General features: G+C 46.0%; 1 protein-coding gene across 5 annotated transcripts; it reads left to right on the forward strand.

Annotated features, from left to right (window-relative positions):
• The first annotated feature begins 2,940 nt into the window (after positions 1 to 2,940).
• LOC130838741 (cytochrome P450 2B1-like) lies at positions 2,941 to 15,854 on the forward strand. Of its 5 annotated transcripts, none has more exons than XM_057712232.1 (5): positions 2,941 to 3,095; positions 4,592 to 4,741; positions 5,571 to 5,731; positions 7,566 to 7,633; positions 15,577 to 15,854. In XM_057712232.1, exons 2-5 carry the CDS (start codon positions 4,735 to 4,737, stop codon positions 15,614 to 15,616), a joined length of 276 nt encoding a protein of 91 aa, XP_057568215.1. In that variant the 5' UTR covers positions 2,941 to 3,095; positions 4,592 to 4,734; the 3' UTR covers positions 15,617 to 15,854. The 5 variants fall into 5 exon arrangements, 4 of the variants coding, with proteins under 4 accessions (XP_057568215.1, XP_057568216.1, XP_057568213.1 ...); XM_057712233.1 differs by having other exon boundaries at positions 7,566 to 7,592; XR_009049709.1 differs by lacking the exon at positions 15,577 to 15,854 and having other exon boundaries at positions 7,492 to 7,567.
• Positions 15,855 to 18,834: the final 2,980 nt, after the last annotated feature.

The following is an 18,834-nucleotide window of genomic DNA, read 5'->3' on the forward strand; positions in this document are numbered from 1 at the left end:
ATAATGTCCGCTCCCCATCCCCAGGGATGCTGTGAGACTTCAGTCACGTAATATACCTAAAGCACTTAGATAGACCCTGGCACATAATACTCAATAAACATTTGTTTTTCTGCTGAAGTCAATTTCTACAAGAGAGGTTTGCTACAAATCCTGTTTTGCCCATTCGTGCTTGACAGTGCACTGTGGTCTCAGAATAATACTTCTAAGAGCATAAAATTAAATTCATTAAAGAAGCCAGGCACACAAAGTCACATATTGCATGTGAATTTGTTTATGTGAAATATCCAGAATTGGCACTTCCATGGACACAGAAAGCAGATTTGTGGTTGACAGGGACTTGGGGAAGGGAGCGTGGAGAGCGACTGCCTAATGTATACAGGGTTTTCCTTTGGGTAATGAGAAGGTTCTGAAACTAGATAGTGGTATGGTTTTACAACATCGTGTGTGTACTTAATGCACTGAGTTGTACATTTTAAAATAGTTAGGGACTTCCCTGGGGATCCAGTGGTTAGGACTCTGCACTTCCACTGCAGGAGGCACTGGTTCAATCCCTGGTCGGGGTGTTACCGAGTCCAAGCTCTTTCTGCTCGCCGTACGACAGGCCAATGAGTCAGAGACGAGGTGTTGAGACAAGGAATACGACTTTATTCGGAACGCCGGCAGACCAAGAAGATGGCAGACTCGTGTCTGTCAAAAAAAACCGTCTTGCGTGAGGTAGAATTCAGGCTTCTTTTATACTAAAAAGGGAAGGGGGTGTTGTTGGTTATTGCAGATTTACTGGTGCCAGAATCTTTTTTTCTCACAGCTGTCCATGTAGGTCAGGTCACCTGTTCCTACATTGCTGTAAACCTCCAACAAGTCAAATGTTGGAGGATGTTCCTATAAACCTCCAACAAGTCAAATGTTATTCTTTGTTCTGCAACTGTAATGAATGGAAAAGTGTTATAGCTTTAAAGCTCAGAGGTTAGAGAATGGACTATCCTGTACATTTCAGGCTGTAAAGCAACATTCTAAACTTGTAGCTAAAGCAATAGAATACAAAGGTTAATGTAAAACAAACAGATCTAACATGGGGTCGGATTTAGCTTTTCCCTGTAACAGGGGAACTAAGATCCCACATGCTGTGCCCGTGCAGCCTAAATAAACAAACAAATAAATAGATAGTTAAAATGGTAAGTCTTATGTGCATTTTTCCACAATAAAAAAAATTTGATTCTTAGGATTGCCACAAAAATCAATTTTATGAAAACAGTTACCAGATTGTTAAAAATCAACCAAACATGTGATGTAGTACGTTCTTCTCATAAATGTGTTAAATAACAGAAACTAGTGTCAGTGTTACCGAGTCCAAAATCTCTCTGCCCGCCACACGCGAGGACAATAAAATGGAGAAGAGGTGTTGAGGCAAGGAATATGACATTTTTAGGAAATCCAGCGGGCCGAGAAGATGGCAGACTAGTGTCTCTAAATAACCGTCTCATCAGGGTTTGGATGCCAGTTTCTTTTATACACAGAGAGGAGGAGGAGATGAGGAAGTAATGTTAAAAGGCCATACATTTTGCAAATATCCCTTGAAATGGTCAGCCTTGGAGAAGGGCTGTGTTAATTTTTTCTTTTTTGCCGTAATCCACAGGTGGACTGGTTTCAGATGTTTCCATGCACAAAGGCACTTTGCTGTAACATTCAGGAAGAGGAGCAGGGTTCCCTGAGGCAGGCCGTTATGTATAGACAGTATCTTTTTAGTGAACAAAAGCAATGGGAAGCAAAGGTTAAAGTAAAAAAAAAAAACAGAACCAACATGTAGTCAGATTTGGCTCTTCCCTGTGACAGCAGGGCCAGAAGCACCATCATTTTAGAGTGGTGAGGGGTCTAAATGATATTCCCAGAGCCGCAATTGTAATGTCTATGGAATTATCTGTGGTTTCCAGGGAATTCCCTGGTGGTCCAGTGGTTTGGACTCTGCACTTCCACTGCAAGGGGCTCGGGTTCTATCCCTGGTCAGGGAACTAAGATCCCACATGTCAAGTGGCGTGGCTGAAAAAAAAGAGAGAAAATATCTGTGGTGCCCATCAGTGACAAAGCCACCATTACTGCGGACATGACTACAACCGGCCCTCATAATTGGAGGAAAGGCTACATTTCAGATCCAGGTGAGTGAAAAACAGGCAATTTTGTTTTCCACCCAAGTTCATGGGGCCCCTGAATTCTAGGAGTGCCTGGACCCCAGTTAAAGACTTCCTGGTCTAGAGGTTTCAAACCTAGGCCCTGGAGTCCTGTAAGCCTGGATTGAAAAGTTGTCTCTGCCATATGTAAGTTTTGACAAGTGGCTGTCCTCCCTGGGCCTCTGTTTTCTCATCAATAAATTGAGTAGTTTTAAATCTTTCCCAAGTTATTATAAACACTAAACAAGAATGCAGATATTGAATGAATCACCCAGGTCACGCAGCACAGCAGGAGCCAGGGCCTGGGGCCAGCCAGGAAAGTCCACTGTGGCATCTCTCCAAGGTCAGGTCCCACCCCTTTGATGAAATGCACAATATAATGAACAATAATAAATAAAGGTCAGGAGGCAGAAAAAATTTAGATGTGTAAATCCCAGTTCCTATAGGGCACAGATCAAATCTTTTTGGTGTTTTCAGCACCCAGTTTGTTTTTTGGCACATGGTAGGGGCTCAGAAGAATATCATGGCATGAATTTCTGGGGTTTAACTGTGTCGTCCAAAGAATTGATATGTTGAAGTCCTAACCCCCAGTATCTCAGAATACGACCTTATTTGGAGGTGGGGTCATCATTGATGTCATCATCATTGCAAAGGTAATCAAGTTAAACTGAGGTCATAGGGTGAGCCCCAATCTGATACGACTGTTGTTCTTATGAAAGAGGGACTTCTGGACACAGACACACACCCAGGGAGATTGCCATGTGAAAATGAAGGCAGACGTGAGGATGTTGCTTCTAGAAGCCAAGGAACGAAAAGAGGGTCAGCAAACCACCAGAAGCAAGGAGAGAGGCCTGGAACACATTCTCCCTCATGGCTTTCAGAAACAATTAACTCTGCCAACATCTTGACCCTGGATTTCTAGCCTCCAGAACTGTGAGACCACAAATTTTTGTTGTTTATGCCACCCAGTTTATGGTACTTTGTTACAGCAGACCTAGCAAATTAATACAGTCTGGGATGGGAAGTCACATGACATATTAGTTTTCCATAGCTGATATAACATGATCACAAAGTCAGTGGCTTCAAATAACATGAATGTATTATCTTACAGTTCTGGAGGTCACAGTCTGAAATGTGCCTCCACCTTTTGGAAACTGGGGGGAGGGGGAATCCATTTCCTAGCTTTTCAGCTTCTAGAGGCTGCATTCCTTGACTCATGGCCTCTTCCTCTATCTTCAAAGTCAAGAGCGTAGTATCTTCTCTCCTCTCTGACTTCTGCCTCTGTACTTAAATCTTCTCTACTTCTGATCATTTTGCCTCCCTCTTCTCTCTCTCTCTCTCTCCCCCACACCATGTGGCAGGCAGGATCTTAGTTCCCTGACCAGGGATCTAACCCATGCCCCCCCTGCAATGGTAACGCAGAGTCCTAACCATTGGAGTGCCAGGGAATTCCTTCTGCTTCCCTCTTATAAAAACTCTTATTGTTACATTGGGCTCATCCAGATAATTCAGGATAATCTCTCCACCTTAAGATCCTTAACTTCATCACATCTGCAAACCCACTTGTGCCATGAAAGGTAACATAGTCTCAGATTATAAAGATTAGGACATGCAGATCTTTGGAGCAGCGGGGTGGGGGGGGGCTACCACACATGACTTTGAAGACTGGGTTCATGGGAAGTGACTCTGAGATGGACATTCGTGCATAAGACCCCTATTAGGTCTCGTGGGTTGGCACCTGGGGACGAGAAGGGAGGGAAGCAGGACTGGGTAGAGGGAGATGTCAAACCGTGATGCAGTCTCCTACCTGGAGTTCTGGAGATGGAACTGGGAGACATATCTGGGCCTTTCTATCCCTGTGTGGAGCACTCACGGGTAGGGGCTGGCTGGGAAGGGGCCATCAGCTGAGGGCAGCCCAGCAGCAAGCAATTTAAGTCGTTTGTTAGGACTTAGGAGGGATCTGGGCAGTGCATCCCAGTGTCCACCCCAATATTTAGGAGACCTTAGAGGCCAATTCCTGAAATGTAAATTTCTTAAATATGATTAGAATTGGCTAACATGTCATTGAAGTGTTTTTTCAAAAGTAGGTACACTGGAAAGACATGGCCCTGACTGTCTAAAAAGCACACCCAACCATGTCCCTTCTTTTCCTAAATTCCTTCCAGGAACTCAAACTGCCCTCAGGACACAGTCCTGGCTCACCAGATCCTCAAGGTGACTGCTACTGACCCACGGCCCCTCTTCCCATCCCCCAACAGTGCAAGCTCCAGGCCCAGTGAGCCTCAGGGCCCTCCGGGCTCAGGGCCTGCAGACCTCTCACCTGCCCCCCCCCCCACACACACACACACACACACACTGTAGTTGCCAGTAAGTGATCAACCCAGCTGGAACATTCTACCTACTCTCTGACCTCAGGCCTCTTCCTGCAGGCATTGCCTTCAGCCAGGCTGAGCGCTGGAGAACTCTAAGGAGGTTTGCCCTGACCACTCTCTGGGACCTGGGCCTGGGGAGGTGAAGCCTGGAAGAGAGGATCCAGGAGGAGGTGGGCTGCCTGGAGGAGGAGTTGAAGAAGATGTGTGGTGAGAGCTAGGGTCAAGGGAGGGTGTGTGTGTGTGTGTCTACTAGTCCAAGCCCAGCTCTTCCCCCCATAATCTTGGACAAGTCCCTCCTCCTGAGACTTCAGTTCTTCTTTACAATCAGGGGCAGTTGGACTCAATCCAACCCTCCCGGGGGCTCCTCTCCTTAAAGATAGTACTGGCCTTTGCCCTCTGAGGGCAGAGCTACCGCTGGGCCACATGGTACCCTCTGTGAAGGTGCCCCTTTCTCAAGACACCTGACTACCATCTGCCAGAGACTCGTTGTAATAGATATATAAGTCCAGGTGTCTGTAATGTCATTGAGGCCACTTAGATGCTGCATCTTTGTACAGTGTACAGTCTGTGCCGCCTTCCTGATGTAAGTCCTCAGGGCCTCCACGTGGGCTGAACTCTTACCTGGAACGTGCTTCCTCTTGCTTAGTTTGGCTGAGTACTATTCCTGCTCATACTCTGGTCTCAGATCTTGAGGATGAGTAGAAGTTAGTTTCGGGGGACAAGAGAAAAGGAAAAGAAAGAGAATGGGCAAAGATCCAGATGTGAGAGAATTCGGTGTTCTGGAGAAACCGGAAAAAGTTCCATTTTTCTGGAGGAGTGATGAGGTGGGCCCAGACAATGTGAGCTCCTTTAATTCATGTTAAGAGCTTGAACTCTGTCTTAAGGGCACTAGAGAATCATGGAATGATTTTGAGCAGGGGAGTGACATGGTCAGATGTGTGCTTGGAAGGGATCACTCTGGCTGCCATGTGGAGGGTGGGCTGGGGTCCATCCTGGTGTCTGGGAGAGTAGCTGACCCCTTCTGACCTTGGCACAGACACACCCTTCAACCCCACCTTCCTGATTTGCCGCTCCATCTCCAACATCATCTACTCTGTGATCTTTGGTCATCGTGTTGACTACCAGGATGAAGACTGCGAGATGTTCTTAGGGCTGCTAGCTGAAAACCTGAAGCTGGTGGACACTTTTTGGGTGCAGGTATCTGCTGAAGCCATCCCACCCCCAATCCCACAGCCCTTCCTCCAAAGTTCCATCTTTCAATTCAAATGTATGCCAACACAAATAAACCTTGTATGTTGTTTCCAACTCTTTGCTGGGTACTGGAGACACAGCAGGGGCCAAGATATCCCTAGCCCAGTCATCATGGGGTTCATGATCCAGTGGGGTAAACAGATCCATCACCAAACACTGATAACCCCAAGTGATCAGGGTGGTGACAGATTTAACAATCATTCAATCAATGGTCACTGAACCTGCTTTCTATGCCAGCCTGTGCTGGGTGATGCTGAGGATACAGGGGTGACCGAGATAGCCCTAGTGGCACTGACCCAGGCCTTTGGACTCTTTAATCAATAGAAATTGTTTAGAGACCAGAGGAGAATTTCAGGCAAGGCTTTACTGTGGCTTGGGCTACAGCATCAAGGAGTGAAAACAAGAAACAGGTTCCCTTGCTCACTCTCCAAGGGGGCGGGCGGTGGGGGGGCAAGCTGGTTCCTTAAATGGAGTGACAGTAGGGGCAGATGGGTTAGTTGGGCAGAAGATATAGCTTAGGTGGTCTGCCCATCCTCTTGGTGGTGCTATGTGCAGAGATCAGAGGTAGTACCCTCCTTTTCTTCTGGGCACCTCAAAAATGGCAGTTGGTTTGTGACCTTTTTGTATCTTATTGTTTATAATTGCCCCAATTGCACGTGTGCAGTTATTTTTAGCCATGTATAGTTGCTTTGTATTCTGTTGCTCAAGGAGATGTTTGTCTAGGAGCAAGTACTCCGTAAAGAGTCCCAGGTCCCAGCCTATCTCACTCGGACCTGCCTTCACAGAACTCTCAACCCAGAGGGGGAGGTGGAACAGTCACAAGACAGTGACAGCTCAGAATGGACAGTGCTGGGGTCGGGGGAGCACAGGCAGAGGGGTCAGGGCTGATGCTCAAGCAGCTGTGGCAGCACAGAGGCAGTGCCTGTCATAGTCTGGAAGTCAGGGAAGGCTTTCTGGAGGAGATCACATCCAACTTGAAACCTTAGTGATGAACAGGAGGAAACCAGCAAAAGTGAGAGGAAGGATGCAGAACAGAATTTAAGGCAGAGGGAACACCATGTGGCAGGATGCTTTCTCTCCTGGGCCTCTTTCTTCCCCAGGATATAGAGCCTTTTCCCTGCTCTTCTGGGGCACCTTCCTGGTCCACAAAACTGGCTCTTTGAGGTCTTTGAGGAGCAGAAGGAGTTTGTGGCCCGAGTGTTGAGGGAGCATGAGGTCTCCTTGGACACAGCTCAGCCCCGGGACTTCATCAATGCCTTCCTCATTCGCATGCAGCAAGATCCAGTCCATTCCGGGATCTGTGGGAGCTGAGGACCTTGGGGTGTCCTTGGATGAGACTCAAGAGGCCTGAGTCCCGAATGCCCCACTCTGTCTTTCAGTTTACTGTGTGACCAGGTACAATTCTCCCCACATCTCTGAGTCTCAGGTTTTCCATCAGTAAAACAGAAGTACTGATAGGGCAACCTTTGGTGTAGATCTGGAACTATAAACAGGCTTCATCTCCTGTGTTAATTTTGTTCGTTTGATAATAGGGGATCTGAGAAGGATTCTGAGGTGTAGTGCCAAAGAGTTCTGGGATTGTTCAGTGATGCCTGCTGTGGGTAGAGAATGAGAAAGTGCAAGTATAATAAGGGGTGCCACATATCTGCCATCTGAGGTCTGGATAGATGGTCTCTAATTCCAATATCCTGTGCTCTTGTATGTAGGAGCAAGGGGACACCCACACAGAATTCAATGAAGAGAATTTGCTCAGTTCGGCTCTCGATATCTTTTTTGCCAGGATGAAGACAAGCAGCACGTCCCTCACGTATGGACTCCTGATCCTCCGGAAAAACCCACAGGTTACAGGTTAGGACCAGCCCTTTCTCTTCTCAGCTTGATGTCGTCAAGCTGGGTATAAGGATCAAGTTCTCAGAGCTCATTGCTGTGGAGACTGGGGGAGTGGGGGGGAGTGGGGGACCCATTTTAGAGCATGCAAAGCTGATGTCAAGAAACCTGGCTCTCTGTGCACCGATGTCAGAAAGAAATATGGAGCAGAGTTTTGGAGGCACGAGAAACATAGCTATTTTTATTCTTTGCCCAGCAAAGGGGAAACACAGCAGGCTAGCGCCTCTGTGCCCACCCCCCACCCCGTGTCCTGAGAATGGAGAGAGTTTTATATTCCATGGCTCCAGGGTCTATGCATAGGTGATAAGGCTCAAAGCAATGAAGGTCTTTGTTTTTTTTTTTTCTTCTGCAAATTTTTAGCCAAAAGCTGGCATTAGGCAGCTCAGCAACCTGGTCTGGTGTCCCTGAAGTTATCAGCCATGACCTTCTTCCTTTTGAGATGCAGAATCCTACAAGGAAGCGTAAGAGGAGAAGAATGCCATGTGCAGGGTATAATTCTTACAGAATCAGAAAGCAACTAGCTTTGTTTAGCTTCCTGAAGGACAAGTCTAGCTACAAGTGTTTGCTAGTAGTAACAGCTAAAGAATAACTGAGATTGCTTAACTCTTTCAGGCCTGTTTGGCTGGTATGTGCCTAAGGCTGTTTACTCATTTCTATATTTTATTTATTTATTTATTTATTTTATTTTGCTGCAGCAAGGTGACTGCCATTAAAGTAATCTTGGGCTCGAAGCCTGGGAAGTTGAAAGTGGGGGTAGGTGCCCAGGACGACAAGCCTTCCCATGGTCAGGACTTTCTTTTTCCCATCCTTTTCTGAATGAAGCAGAACTCATACAGCAAGAGATTGACTGTGTGGTGGGGCCAGAGAGACGGCCCTGCCTGGGGGACAGGGCCCAGATGCCACACACAGATGCTGTCCTCCAAGAGATCCTGAGGTTTGCAGACATCCTACCTCTGGGCATGCCTCATGCAGTCACCCGGGACACCTGGTTCCAGGGATACCACATCCCCAAGGTACAGGCTGAGTATGGGTCCCCTGGGTTCAGCTGGTGTTTCAGGTCTCCTAGGTAGAACTGCAAGACTGGGCCTGTCAATATTAGGTTCTTGGGTCCATCCGTAGTCTGACACCCACTCCACCTTCCTCAACTCAAGCAGGCCTAGGATTGCCAGCTCCCTGATGGAACACCAAAGTGCAGCCACTTTGAGAACTAGGACTCTAGAGTCAACTGGAATCCCTGCACCTCAACTTCCCAGCTGTGCAACTCTGGGAAAGTGACTCAACCTCTCTGAGCCTCAGTCTCTTCTTCTATACAATGGGTATAATAATACTACCGACACTGGGGACTTCCCTGGAGGTCCAGTGGTTAAGACTCTATGCTTCCACCGCAAGGAACAGGGGTTCTATCCCTGATCGGGGAACTAAGATCCCACATGCCACATGGTGTGGCCAAAAATAATAATAATAATAATAATACCTACTCTGCATTGTGAGGATCCAGTGTGTTGATGGTACCTAGTAAATGCTCAAACATGTTAGCTATTTTGATTATTTTTACAACCAGATGTCTATTGTCAACATCAAAGCCAGAGTGGTCTTATAAAACCTGTTAGGTCATATCCCTCCTCTCCTTAGAACTCCCCCATGGCTCCCATTTCACTCTGAGTAAAAACCAAGTGATCCTGCATCACCTGCCCTCCAACCCCCCTCTTTGAGCTTAACTCCTACACTCTCTTCCTAGCTCACTCCAGCCCACTTGACCTCCTCATTGTCCTTGCATATTCCAGTGCTTCTCTCACCTCAGGGCCTTTGCACTGGCTATTCCCCCTGCTTGGAATAGCCCTTCACTCAGAGACCCTCATGGCTCACTCTCTTCTCTCCTTCAGAACTTGCTCAGAAGTCACCATCTCAAGGAGGGCTTCCCTGGCCCCCAAATGAACAGCTGCACAGTTTATTAAAAAGTATCTGTCTGGTCTGGTCCAGGTGGGACATTTGTGTCTGTCTCCATGAAGAACAGATGAGGCTCCTGAGAAATTGCGTTTGGCCCTGGAATTGCCTGGAGAGAGAAGTCCCAGGTCTATGCCTACCACTGTGAGCACATAGTGTCTTGGGTTGGTTTCCTAGACACAGACTCTAAGATGGAGATGTGCACACAGGAGTTTCACCCAGGGAAGCCTCTAGGGAGTGACCCTTGCAGGGAAGCTGGGGCAGCAGGGTAGGGCAGCAGGTGGCGGTGGACTGTGACATGGCTACACAGAAGCCCGTCAGTCCCACAGGGAGTTCTGGGACTACGGTGCCCACAGAGCTGTCCCAAACGGGAGCGAGGGGCTGGCTTCATACTCCTGCATCAACAGTGGTTGGATGTGGCTTTCCTTGGAGAGGAGCTTCGACTGGGACAAGGTAGCTCCCTTTGGCCCAGGGCAATTCTTAGAAAGGGATCAGGTCTGAGCTGTTAGCAGCAGACACTCTCAGGAGCTAAGATTAAATGTCTCAGTCAGGAAGGAGGTCTGGGCAGCCACCATAGTGTCCACTACACAGGGCAGAACACCAGCGGAGGTCCAACCTTCCCTAAGTATTTGGAGATGAACTAAGAACCACCAAGTAAAGCATGCTTTCTCTTCCTTCCCTGACAAAGAGACCTTCCCAGTGACCTGGAAAGCTAGGTTTGACCTGGATATTCTCAGACTTCCTCAAAGGAATGCAACACTTCAGGGAGAGCTAGCCCCGGCCCCAGCCGCTTTCCTTCCCACTTCTATCTCAATCCTACTCCCAGCCCGCATGCGCCAAGCTCCGTCCACACCCATATCCAGCCATCCCTTGACCAGCCCTCAGGCCAGGGTGGCACTCACCAGGGACACAGGCTTTCCTTGGAGGAGGGACCTAGAGTAGAGGTCCCTTGGGCTCTGGACGGGACGTGGACTTGAGGCCATCAAAAAGAAAATTCTGCAGTCCCATGTACACAAAGGGAAGTCCAGAGCAGAGTCATAGGCACCAGGAAAGCAGGAACCCTTGGCCGACAGGCTGCTCCACCCATTCCGTGGGCATGGTTGGAACAGGGTTAGAGGGCCTAGATCTGTTTCTTTTTTTCTTTTTTCTTTTTCCTTTTTTTTTTGAATTGTGGTAAAATGCACACAACATAAAATGTACCATTTTTAAGCGTACAGTTCATTGGCATTAATCACTTTCACATTTTGTGCAACTATCACCACCATCCATCTCCAAAATTTTTTTCATCTTGCTAATCTGAAACCCTATACCCATTAAATAACAACTCCCCACCCCCTCCTTCCCCAGCCCCTGGCAACCACCCTCCTACTTTCTGTCTCTATGAATTTGACTACTCTAGGGACCTCATATAAGTGGGATCACACAGTATTTGTCCTTTTGTGACTGGAGTACTTCACTTAGCATAATGTTCTCAAGGTTCACCCATGTGGTAGCACATCTCAGAATGTCTTTCCTTTTTAAGGCTGAATCATAAAATTGTGTGGATATAGCACATTTCACATATCCATTCATCTGTCAACGGACACTTTAGTTGCTTCCACTTTTTGGCTTTTGTGAATAATGGACATGGTCATATAACTATCCCTTCAAGTGCCTGCTTTCACTTCTTTTGGGTGTATACCCAGGCCTGGATCTATTTTGTTCATTCTTTTATTTTTTATTTTTTTTTTGCCATGCCATGCAGCATGTGGGATCTTAGTTCCCTAACCAGGCATTGAACCTATGCCCCCTGCACTGGAAGCTCATAGTCTTAACCACTGGACTGCCAGGGAAGTCCCTGGACCTGTTTCTTTTTTTTTTTTTTTTTTTACAATAAACTGCATATATTTAGAGCATACAATTTGGTATCCCAATCTCCCAATTCATTCCCCCCCAGTCCTCCCCTTTCCCCATTTGGTGTCCATATGTTTGTTCTCTACATCTGTGTCTATTTCCGCCTTGCAAACCGGTTGATTTGTACCATTTTTCTATAGTCCGCATATATGTGTTAATATACGATATTTGTTTTTCTCTTTCTGACTCACTTCACTCTGTATGACAGTCTCCAGGGCTGGACCTGTTTCTGAGAAGTCCTTTCAGACACCCTCTCCAAGCCTGAGTTACAGCAGAAATATCAGTATTCAATAAAAAAGAATGAAATAATGCCATTTGCAGCTACATGGATGGACCTAGAGATTATCATACTAAGCAAAGTAAGTCAGAAAGAGAAAGACAAATACCATATGATATCACTTATAGGTGGAGTCTAAAATATGACACAAAAGAACTGATCTATGAAACAAAAACAGACTCACAGACACAGAGAACAGACTTGTGGTTGCCAAGGAGGAGGGGGTTGGGAGACGCAAGGATTGGGAGTTTGGAATTAGCAGATGCAAACTATTAATATCTAGAATGGATAAGCAACAAGGTCCTACTCTATAGCACAGGGAACTACATTCAATATCCAATAATAAACTATAATGGAAAAGAATATGAAAAACAATGTATATATATATATGTATAACTGAATCACTTTGCTGTACACCAGAAACTAACACAACATTGTAAATCAACCATACTTTGATAAAAATAAAATAAGATTTAGAAATATGAAAGTAAAATGAAAGAAATATTAGGCTTCAAAGACCTGCAAAATCTCCCCACATCTGAGGGTAGTTCTGCTTGCATACACGGGCCTTCTGTGGTGTGGAGTAGGGTCTCTCCTCCCCCTGCAATAGCAAGTGGTGAGTGGCGCCAGGGAGGAGAGAGGTTGCCAAGGGAGTGCCCAGACCTTTGTCTTCAAGAGCCTGAATGTTCTCAAATATCCTTAGTGTTGGCTGGATATTTGCTTATTTACTGGAATTAATAGCGTAAGTGTCCTTGGGTGGAGAGGTTAAGAAATCTATGACATGCTCAAAAGCAGTCAAAACAGCTCAAGATGATCTAAAATAGGTGAGTGTTCTCACAAAGCGCTGAAATCTGCTTCTGTGGTCAGAAGCCATGTAAAGAATACCAGAGCAGACTGGGGCAGGGAGGGTGGGGGGGACTCGAGGAGGGGGGGCGTCAAGGAAGGGAGGGAATATGGGGATATGTGTATAAAAACAGTTGATTGAACCTGGTGTACCCCAAAAAAAAAATAATAATAATAATAAAAAAAAAAAAAAAAAGAATACCAGAGCAGCCACCCGTCTTTACCATGCATCTTTGTGAGAATTAAAAAAAAAAAAAAAGCAACTTCTCCAGGCAAGTGGCCTGTGGAATGCCTGGTATGAAGAAAAAGAGCCCTTCTGGCATTTCAGTCCTGCTGTGCAAGGCACAACCTTTGTGACCTCATGTGGTAGCCCCGAGTAATAATAACAGCCATTTATTGAAAGCATATTACGTGCCAAGTGATTCTCACTATTTCACGGACTCTTCTGAATAGATGCTATTATTATGTTCATTTTGCAGATGGAGATACTGAGGTTCAGAGAGAAGTCACTTGCCCAGTCTCCCAGCTGGGAAGTGACAGAACAGGGATTCAAGCCCAGGTCTGCAGACCCCAAAGGCTACAGTCTCCCCACCCCACTGTTTCCCAGGGCAGCACAGAGCAGGAAGTTTGGGGTCAAAATATGCAAGAAGCACACCTCTGGTTGCTTTCCTGGGTGGGCAGCCATGAACATCTGGATGGACTCCTTCCACAGAGCACCATGCTGTTCCCACTGCTCCACTCTGTTTTCCACAACCCTGATCAGTTCCAAGATCCCTCCTCCTTCCAGCCCGAGAGGTTCCTGGATGCCAACAGAGCATTTCGAAGGAGCTCTGCCTTTCTGCCCTTCTCTGCAGGTCAGTGTCCATGCCTTTGTCCAGGCCAGGGGCTGCTGTGTGACTCCAGGGAGGATGACTTCCCTCTCTGCACCTCCTCCTTTAACATAAGCAAGTGATTTTCTGATTGCTGGTTTGGAAGACACATGCTACAGGCCAGGCCCGGGTGAGGAGGGTGGGTGGGGAGCACAGATACACCCCAACCACGGTTAATCCTGAGATCAGTGCTCACTCAGGAACTGTAGATGGTACCTGACCTGTGAAAAATACCTGGAAGGCTTTTTTTTTTAATTTTCCATTTGCTAAAAAAAAGGTTTTAAGGAAGCATAATCCTCCAACTTCTATATAAAATAAACAGCACATTTAATACAAACTACAAAATACTTTTTAAATGATCACTTTTGTTATAATTATCTAAAAATTAGACAGCTATGTAAACACTGGCTAATAATTGTATTTAAACCAGTTTTTAATTATACATATAAAGCAAACAGTTAATAAAAAATATATCCAGCAGAACAAGAGTATATAGGCAGTCCAGTGGTTAAGACTCAGCACTTTCACTGCCGAGGGCCCGGGTTCAATCCCTGGTCTGGGAACTAAGATCCCACAAGCTGCACATCATGACCAAGTAAATAAATAAATAAAATGAAAGTAAAGTCCTCCTTCTCCATCCTGTTCCTAGATAAGCCTTAAACTTAGTGAAAAGCATGGTTAATGGTTTCTTGCATATGCTTCAAAATTTGTTTATGCAAATGCAAGCATAAATATGAATGTCTGTATATGTTTTCCAAAAATATGTAATCCTAGCATCCCACTGTGGACTTTTTTTTTTTTTCACTTAACCATCCATCTTGGACATTGTACCACATGGCAGCATGCAGAGTTCTAGCTCATTCTTTTTAATGCCTGCATGGCTTCCACTGTTGAGGCACTATACTGTGTTCACTCATTCCCATACTGATGGGCATGTGGATTGTTTCAAGTTTTTCACTTTGCTCCAGTGTGCACTGTTCTGCATGGGTCTCAGGCCTCCCTGGAGGGAACTGCTGCAGGAACAATCTCTAGGAGCAAACTCCTAGGTCACGTACATTCAGTTAAGAAGCTACTGCCTTCAGGAATTCCCTGGTGGCGCAGTGGTTAAGAACCCATCTGCCAGCGCAGGGGACACGGGTTCAATTCCTGGTCTGGGAAGATCCCCATAAGCTGTGGAGCAGCTAAGCCTGTGAGCCACAACTACTGAGCCTCTGCCCTAGAGCCCGTGTGTTGCAACTACTGAGCCCATGCACCACAACTAGTGAAGCCCATGCACCTAGAGCCTGTGCTCCGCAACAAGAGAAGCTACCACACTGAGAAGCCCACGCACCACAATGAAGAGTAGCCACCACATGCCACAACTAGAGAAAGCCTGCACGCAGCAACAAAGACCCAACACAGCCAAAAAATAAAATAAAATAAAAGAAGCTACTGCCTTCACTTTGCTGTAGAGCTGAAATTAACACAATACTGTAAATCAAGTACAGTTCAAATTAAAATTTTGTTTAATTTAAAAAAAATTTTTTTAAAGAAGCTACTGCCTGATTTTGTGGGCTGCTACTGAAAGACAGAAGGACACAGACCCAAGGATGATCTAAAGCAGGGCTGATCCACAGTATTCCCACCTGACTTTGCAGCACATTTGAAACATGGTTGTTACCGGGGTCTTTGAAAGCCTCAGCACCTCAAACATGGTCCCTCTGGGAAGATACTCAAATGCCTCAGTCTGCCTCCTCCCCAAACACAGGGGCAGCTTCGCTTCTCAGATGGAGCTGTCCACACTAGCTAAGGTGACCACCTAGGACTTACATGCCTTCATAGATGGACAAGAGTATGTGGCATCTTAGCCTATGGGAGAGTGAAGTTTCAGTGTTCAAGGAGGAAATCAGGAAAGATTTCTGAACTGGTATCACAGTCTTAAACCATCAGTGGCTCAGACAGTGGCTCAGAGGTCCTCTCTGATCTATTCCCCCTGACTTTCTCTCTCTCCAGGTCTCCTCTCACCTCTGATCTGTCCTTCCCACCCCCTTCTGTCTCTCCCTCCTCATCTCTGATCTCCAGTCTCTCTGCTTCCCTAGGGAGCCGAGCATGCCCCGGAGAGTCTCTGGCCCGGACTGAGCTCTTTCTCTACCTGACGTGGCTACTACAGCGCTTCTCACCCACCTCGCCTCTGCCTCCTGCGGCTCTGGACCTGCAGCCCTAGAACAGCGGCTTTGGGAAGCAGCCACCACCTTTCCAGCTCATCTTACAACCACGACACCTCCTGCAGAGCCAAGCCCACCTCCTATACTGAGCACCAATTTCCTGGCTGGGACCCTATGCCTTCCTTCCATTGTCTAGCCTCAGTTTCCCTACACACACAACAAGGAAGCTTTATAGGGTCCACATGTAGGCTCCAAGGTCTGACACCTTGGTTTGGGGCTCCCTTCATTCACTGTTTTATCCCCAACTCCTAGAACAGCATCTGGCACACAGTAGGTGCTCAATAAACATTTGCTGAATGAATGCAGGGGTTTTTGTTTGTTTTGTTTTTTAAATTTTAAATTTATTTTATTCACGTATAATTGAGCTATTGAATACAATGTTGTGTTAGTTTCTGCTGTACAGCAAAGTGATTTTGTTATATATTATACACATTCTTTTTTACATTCTTTTCCATTACAGTTTATCATAGGATATTGAATATAATGCCCTGTGCCAAACAGTTGTTTATCCATCCTATGTATAATAGTTTGCATCGGCTAATCCCGAACTCTAAATCCATCCTTCTCCCCACCCATTTGGCAACCACAAGTCTGTTCTCTATGTCTGTGAGTCTGTTTCTGTTTCATAGATAAGTTCATTTGTGTCATATTTTAGATTCTAGCATATGTGATATCCTATGGTATTTGTCTTTCTCTTTCTGACTTAACTTCACTTAGTATGATAATCTCTAGGTCCATCCATGTTGCTGCACATGGCATGATTTCATCCTTTTTATGGCTGAGTAACATTCCATTATATACAGATGTACTACATCTTCTTTATCCTGAATGAATGCATTTTTAAAAATAAATCCCAGCTCTGACACTTACTCTACTGTGTCACCTTGGTTGAATGATGTTGCCCCTCACAGCCTCAGTTCCCTAATCTGTAAAGTGGGGGTAATAAAAATACCTGCCTCACAAACTGTTTTTAGTCTTCATTCAACAAATTATTTATCCAGCATCTACTACATTCTAGGCACTGTTCTAGGTGCTGAGAATACAGCAGGGAACAAGCAGAAAAAGCTACTTACATTTGTGGAGTTGACATCTATGTGTGAGTTGGGGGCAGGGGTGGATAATAACTAAGAGACACGAAGTAACTAAACAGTAGGGGATGTTAGAAGGTGATTTTTTTAAAAAAAGCTGTGGGAAAATAAAATTAGAGGGGCAGGAGTAGTGGATGGGGCCATCTGTAGTTTTCAATAGGGTGATTGGGAAGACTCTGCTGAGAGGGGACTTTTGAACAGAAACTTGAAGGAAATGAGAGAGCCTTGATGCAGACGTCTAAATGAAGAGGGTTCCAGGCAGAGGGACCAGCCAGTGCAAAGGCCCTGAGGCAGGAATGTTCCTGGAGTTTGGAGAAGCCACCAGGCAGCCAGTGTAGCTGGCACAGGATGAGTGAACCTGCAGGTCGTGGGAGACGCTGCAGAGAGGTGATGGGATAGATGGCAGAGGGCTTTGGCTTTTACCTTGAAAGACATGGAGCCCGTGGAAGGCTTTTTAGCAGAGGAGGGATGTGATCTGACATGTTTTTAAAGGATCCCTTTAGCTGCACACCTGTATGTCCTCTGACTGCCGTCTCCTCTGAGACAAGTGCGGCCCGAGGTGGGGCCCTGAAGGTCATTTTCTCCAACCTTCTGCCACCACCCTGGCCCAGCAGGAGCCAGGCGCCAGGGCGGGGTTTCCACCCACACTCTTGCTTCTGAGCCGGGTCCTGTACCAGGGAGAGGGGACATGCGTTTCATCTACCTTTGGCATAACTCTTAGTCCTTGAGTAAAGTGATCACACAAAGGAAACTTGCGCAGCGCGGGGCGGGAACCAATGAGCCCTGTTTTGTAACACCAGCCGAAATGCTCTCTCTCTGCTGCCCCCTGTGGTGGGGTGAGTTATAGCAAGGATGGTCCTTACCGGGGGTAGGCTGGACTGTTAGGTTACCGCCTCTTGTCCTGGCTTAATTATTAACAGCGCCTCTTTCACTATCAAAACCACCTTGGTGTGGCCATAAGTTATATGGTCTCTAGTTTAAATGATTTTACAGCCCACTTATCTGGGGGCCGGGGAGGGGGGGTGAATTTAGGAGCTGTAAAGAGTAAAGTGTTCACATCATGAATCAGTTAAATGTTAGAATCATGGACTCGTCAAACAACCAAAATAGCTGGACTTTATTAACTGCTTCCTCTGTGCCAGGCAGTGTTGTACACATATAACAATTATTAAGTCCTTCTACAACCTTTAGCGTAAGTACTGTTATCTCCATGTTACAGTTGAGGAAACTGAAGCACAGAGATTGCCAGCTGGTAAGTGGGGAAGCCAGGACCGGCCACATCCTGCATCACAGTGCTATGCTGCCTCTCTCCTCACAGAGTCATGACACTTTAGAATTCTCCAGAGATAATCATCACAACCTGTATTTATCAGTTATTCACACGGATCATCTCATTGAAGCTTTACGACAAGCCTGTGGAATGGATATCATGAGCCCCATTTCAAGTTTTCTCAAAGTATTGATTTATTTATTTTTAATTGTGGTAAAATATACACCACATAAAAGTTACCACTTTAACCATCTTTAAAAGTACAGTTCAGTGGCATTAAGTACATTCATGTTGTTTTTACAACCATCACCACCATTCACCTCCAATGCGTTTTTCATTTTGCAAAACTGTACCCATTAAGGGACTTCCCTGGCAGTCCAGTGGTTAGGACTCCATGCTTTCACTGCCGGGGCCAGGTTCCATCCCTGGCCGGGGAACCAAGATCCCACAAGCCAGTGCGGTGCCACCAAAAGAAAAAAGAAAAAAAAACTGAAAAATAATTTTAAAATGTAAAACAAAAGAATTAACTCCTTTTTGTTGCTAATTGGTTCACTGTTGGATGGATGTGCTATCGTTTATTAATCCATTTACCTGTTAAGGGACATTTAGGTTGTTCCCAGTGTTCCTGAATTAAAAATAAAGTTGCTATAAGTTTTTGTGCACAGAAAAAATACTGTACACATTAAACAGCAGCTCCCCACCTGCCCTCCCACCAGCCCCTGGCAACCACCCTTCAACTTTCAGTCTCTATGTATTTGGCTGCTCTAGGGATCT

The sequence above is a fragment of the Hippopotamus amphibius genome, chromosome 16, assembly GCF_030028045.1.
Source record: "Hippopotamus amphibius kiboko isolate mHipAmp2 chromosome 16, mHipAmp2.hap2, whole genome shotgun sequence".
In the NCBI taxonomy this organism is placed as follows: domain Eukaryota; kingdom Metazoa; phylum Chordata; class Mammalia; order Artiodactyla; family Hippopotamidae; genus Hippopotamus; species Hippopotamus amphibius.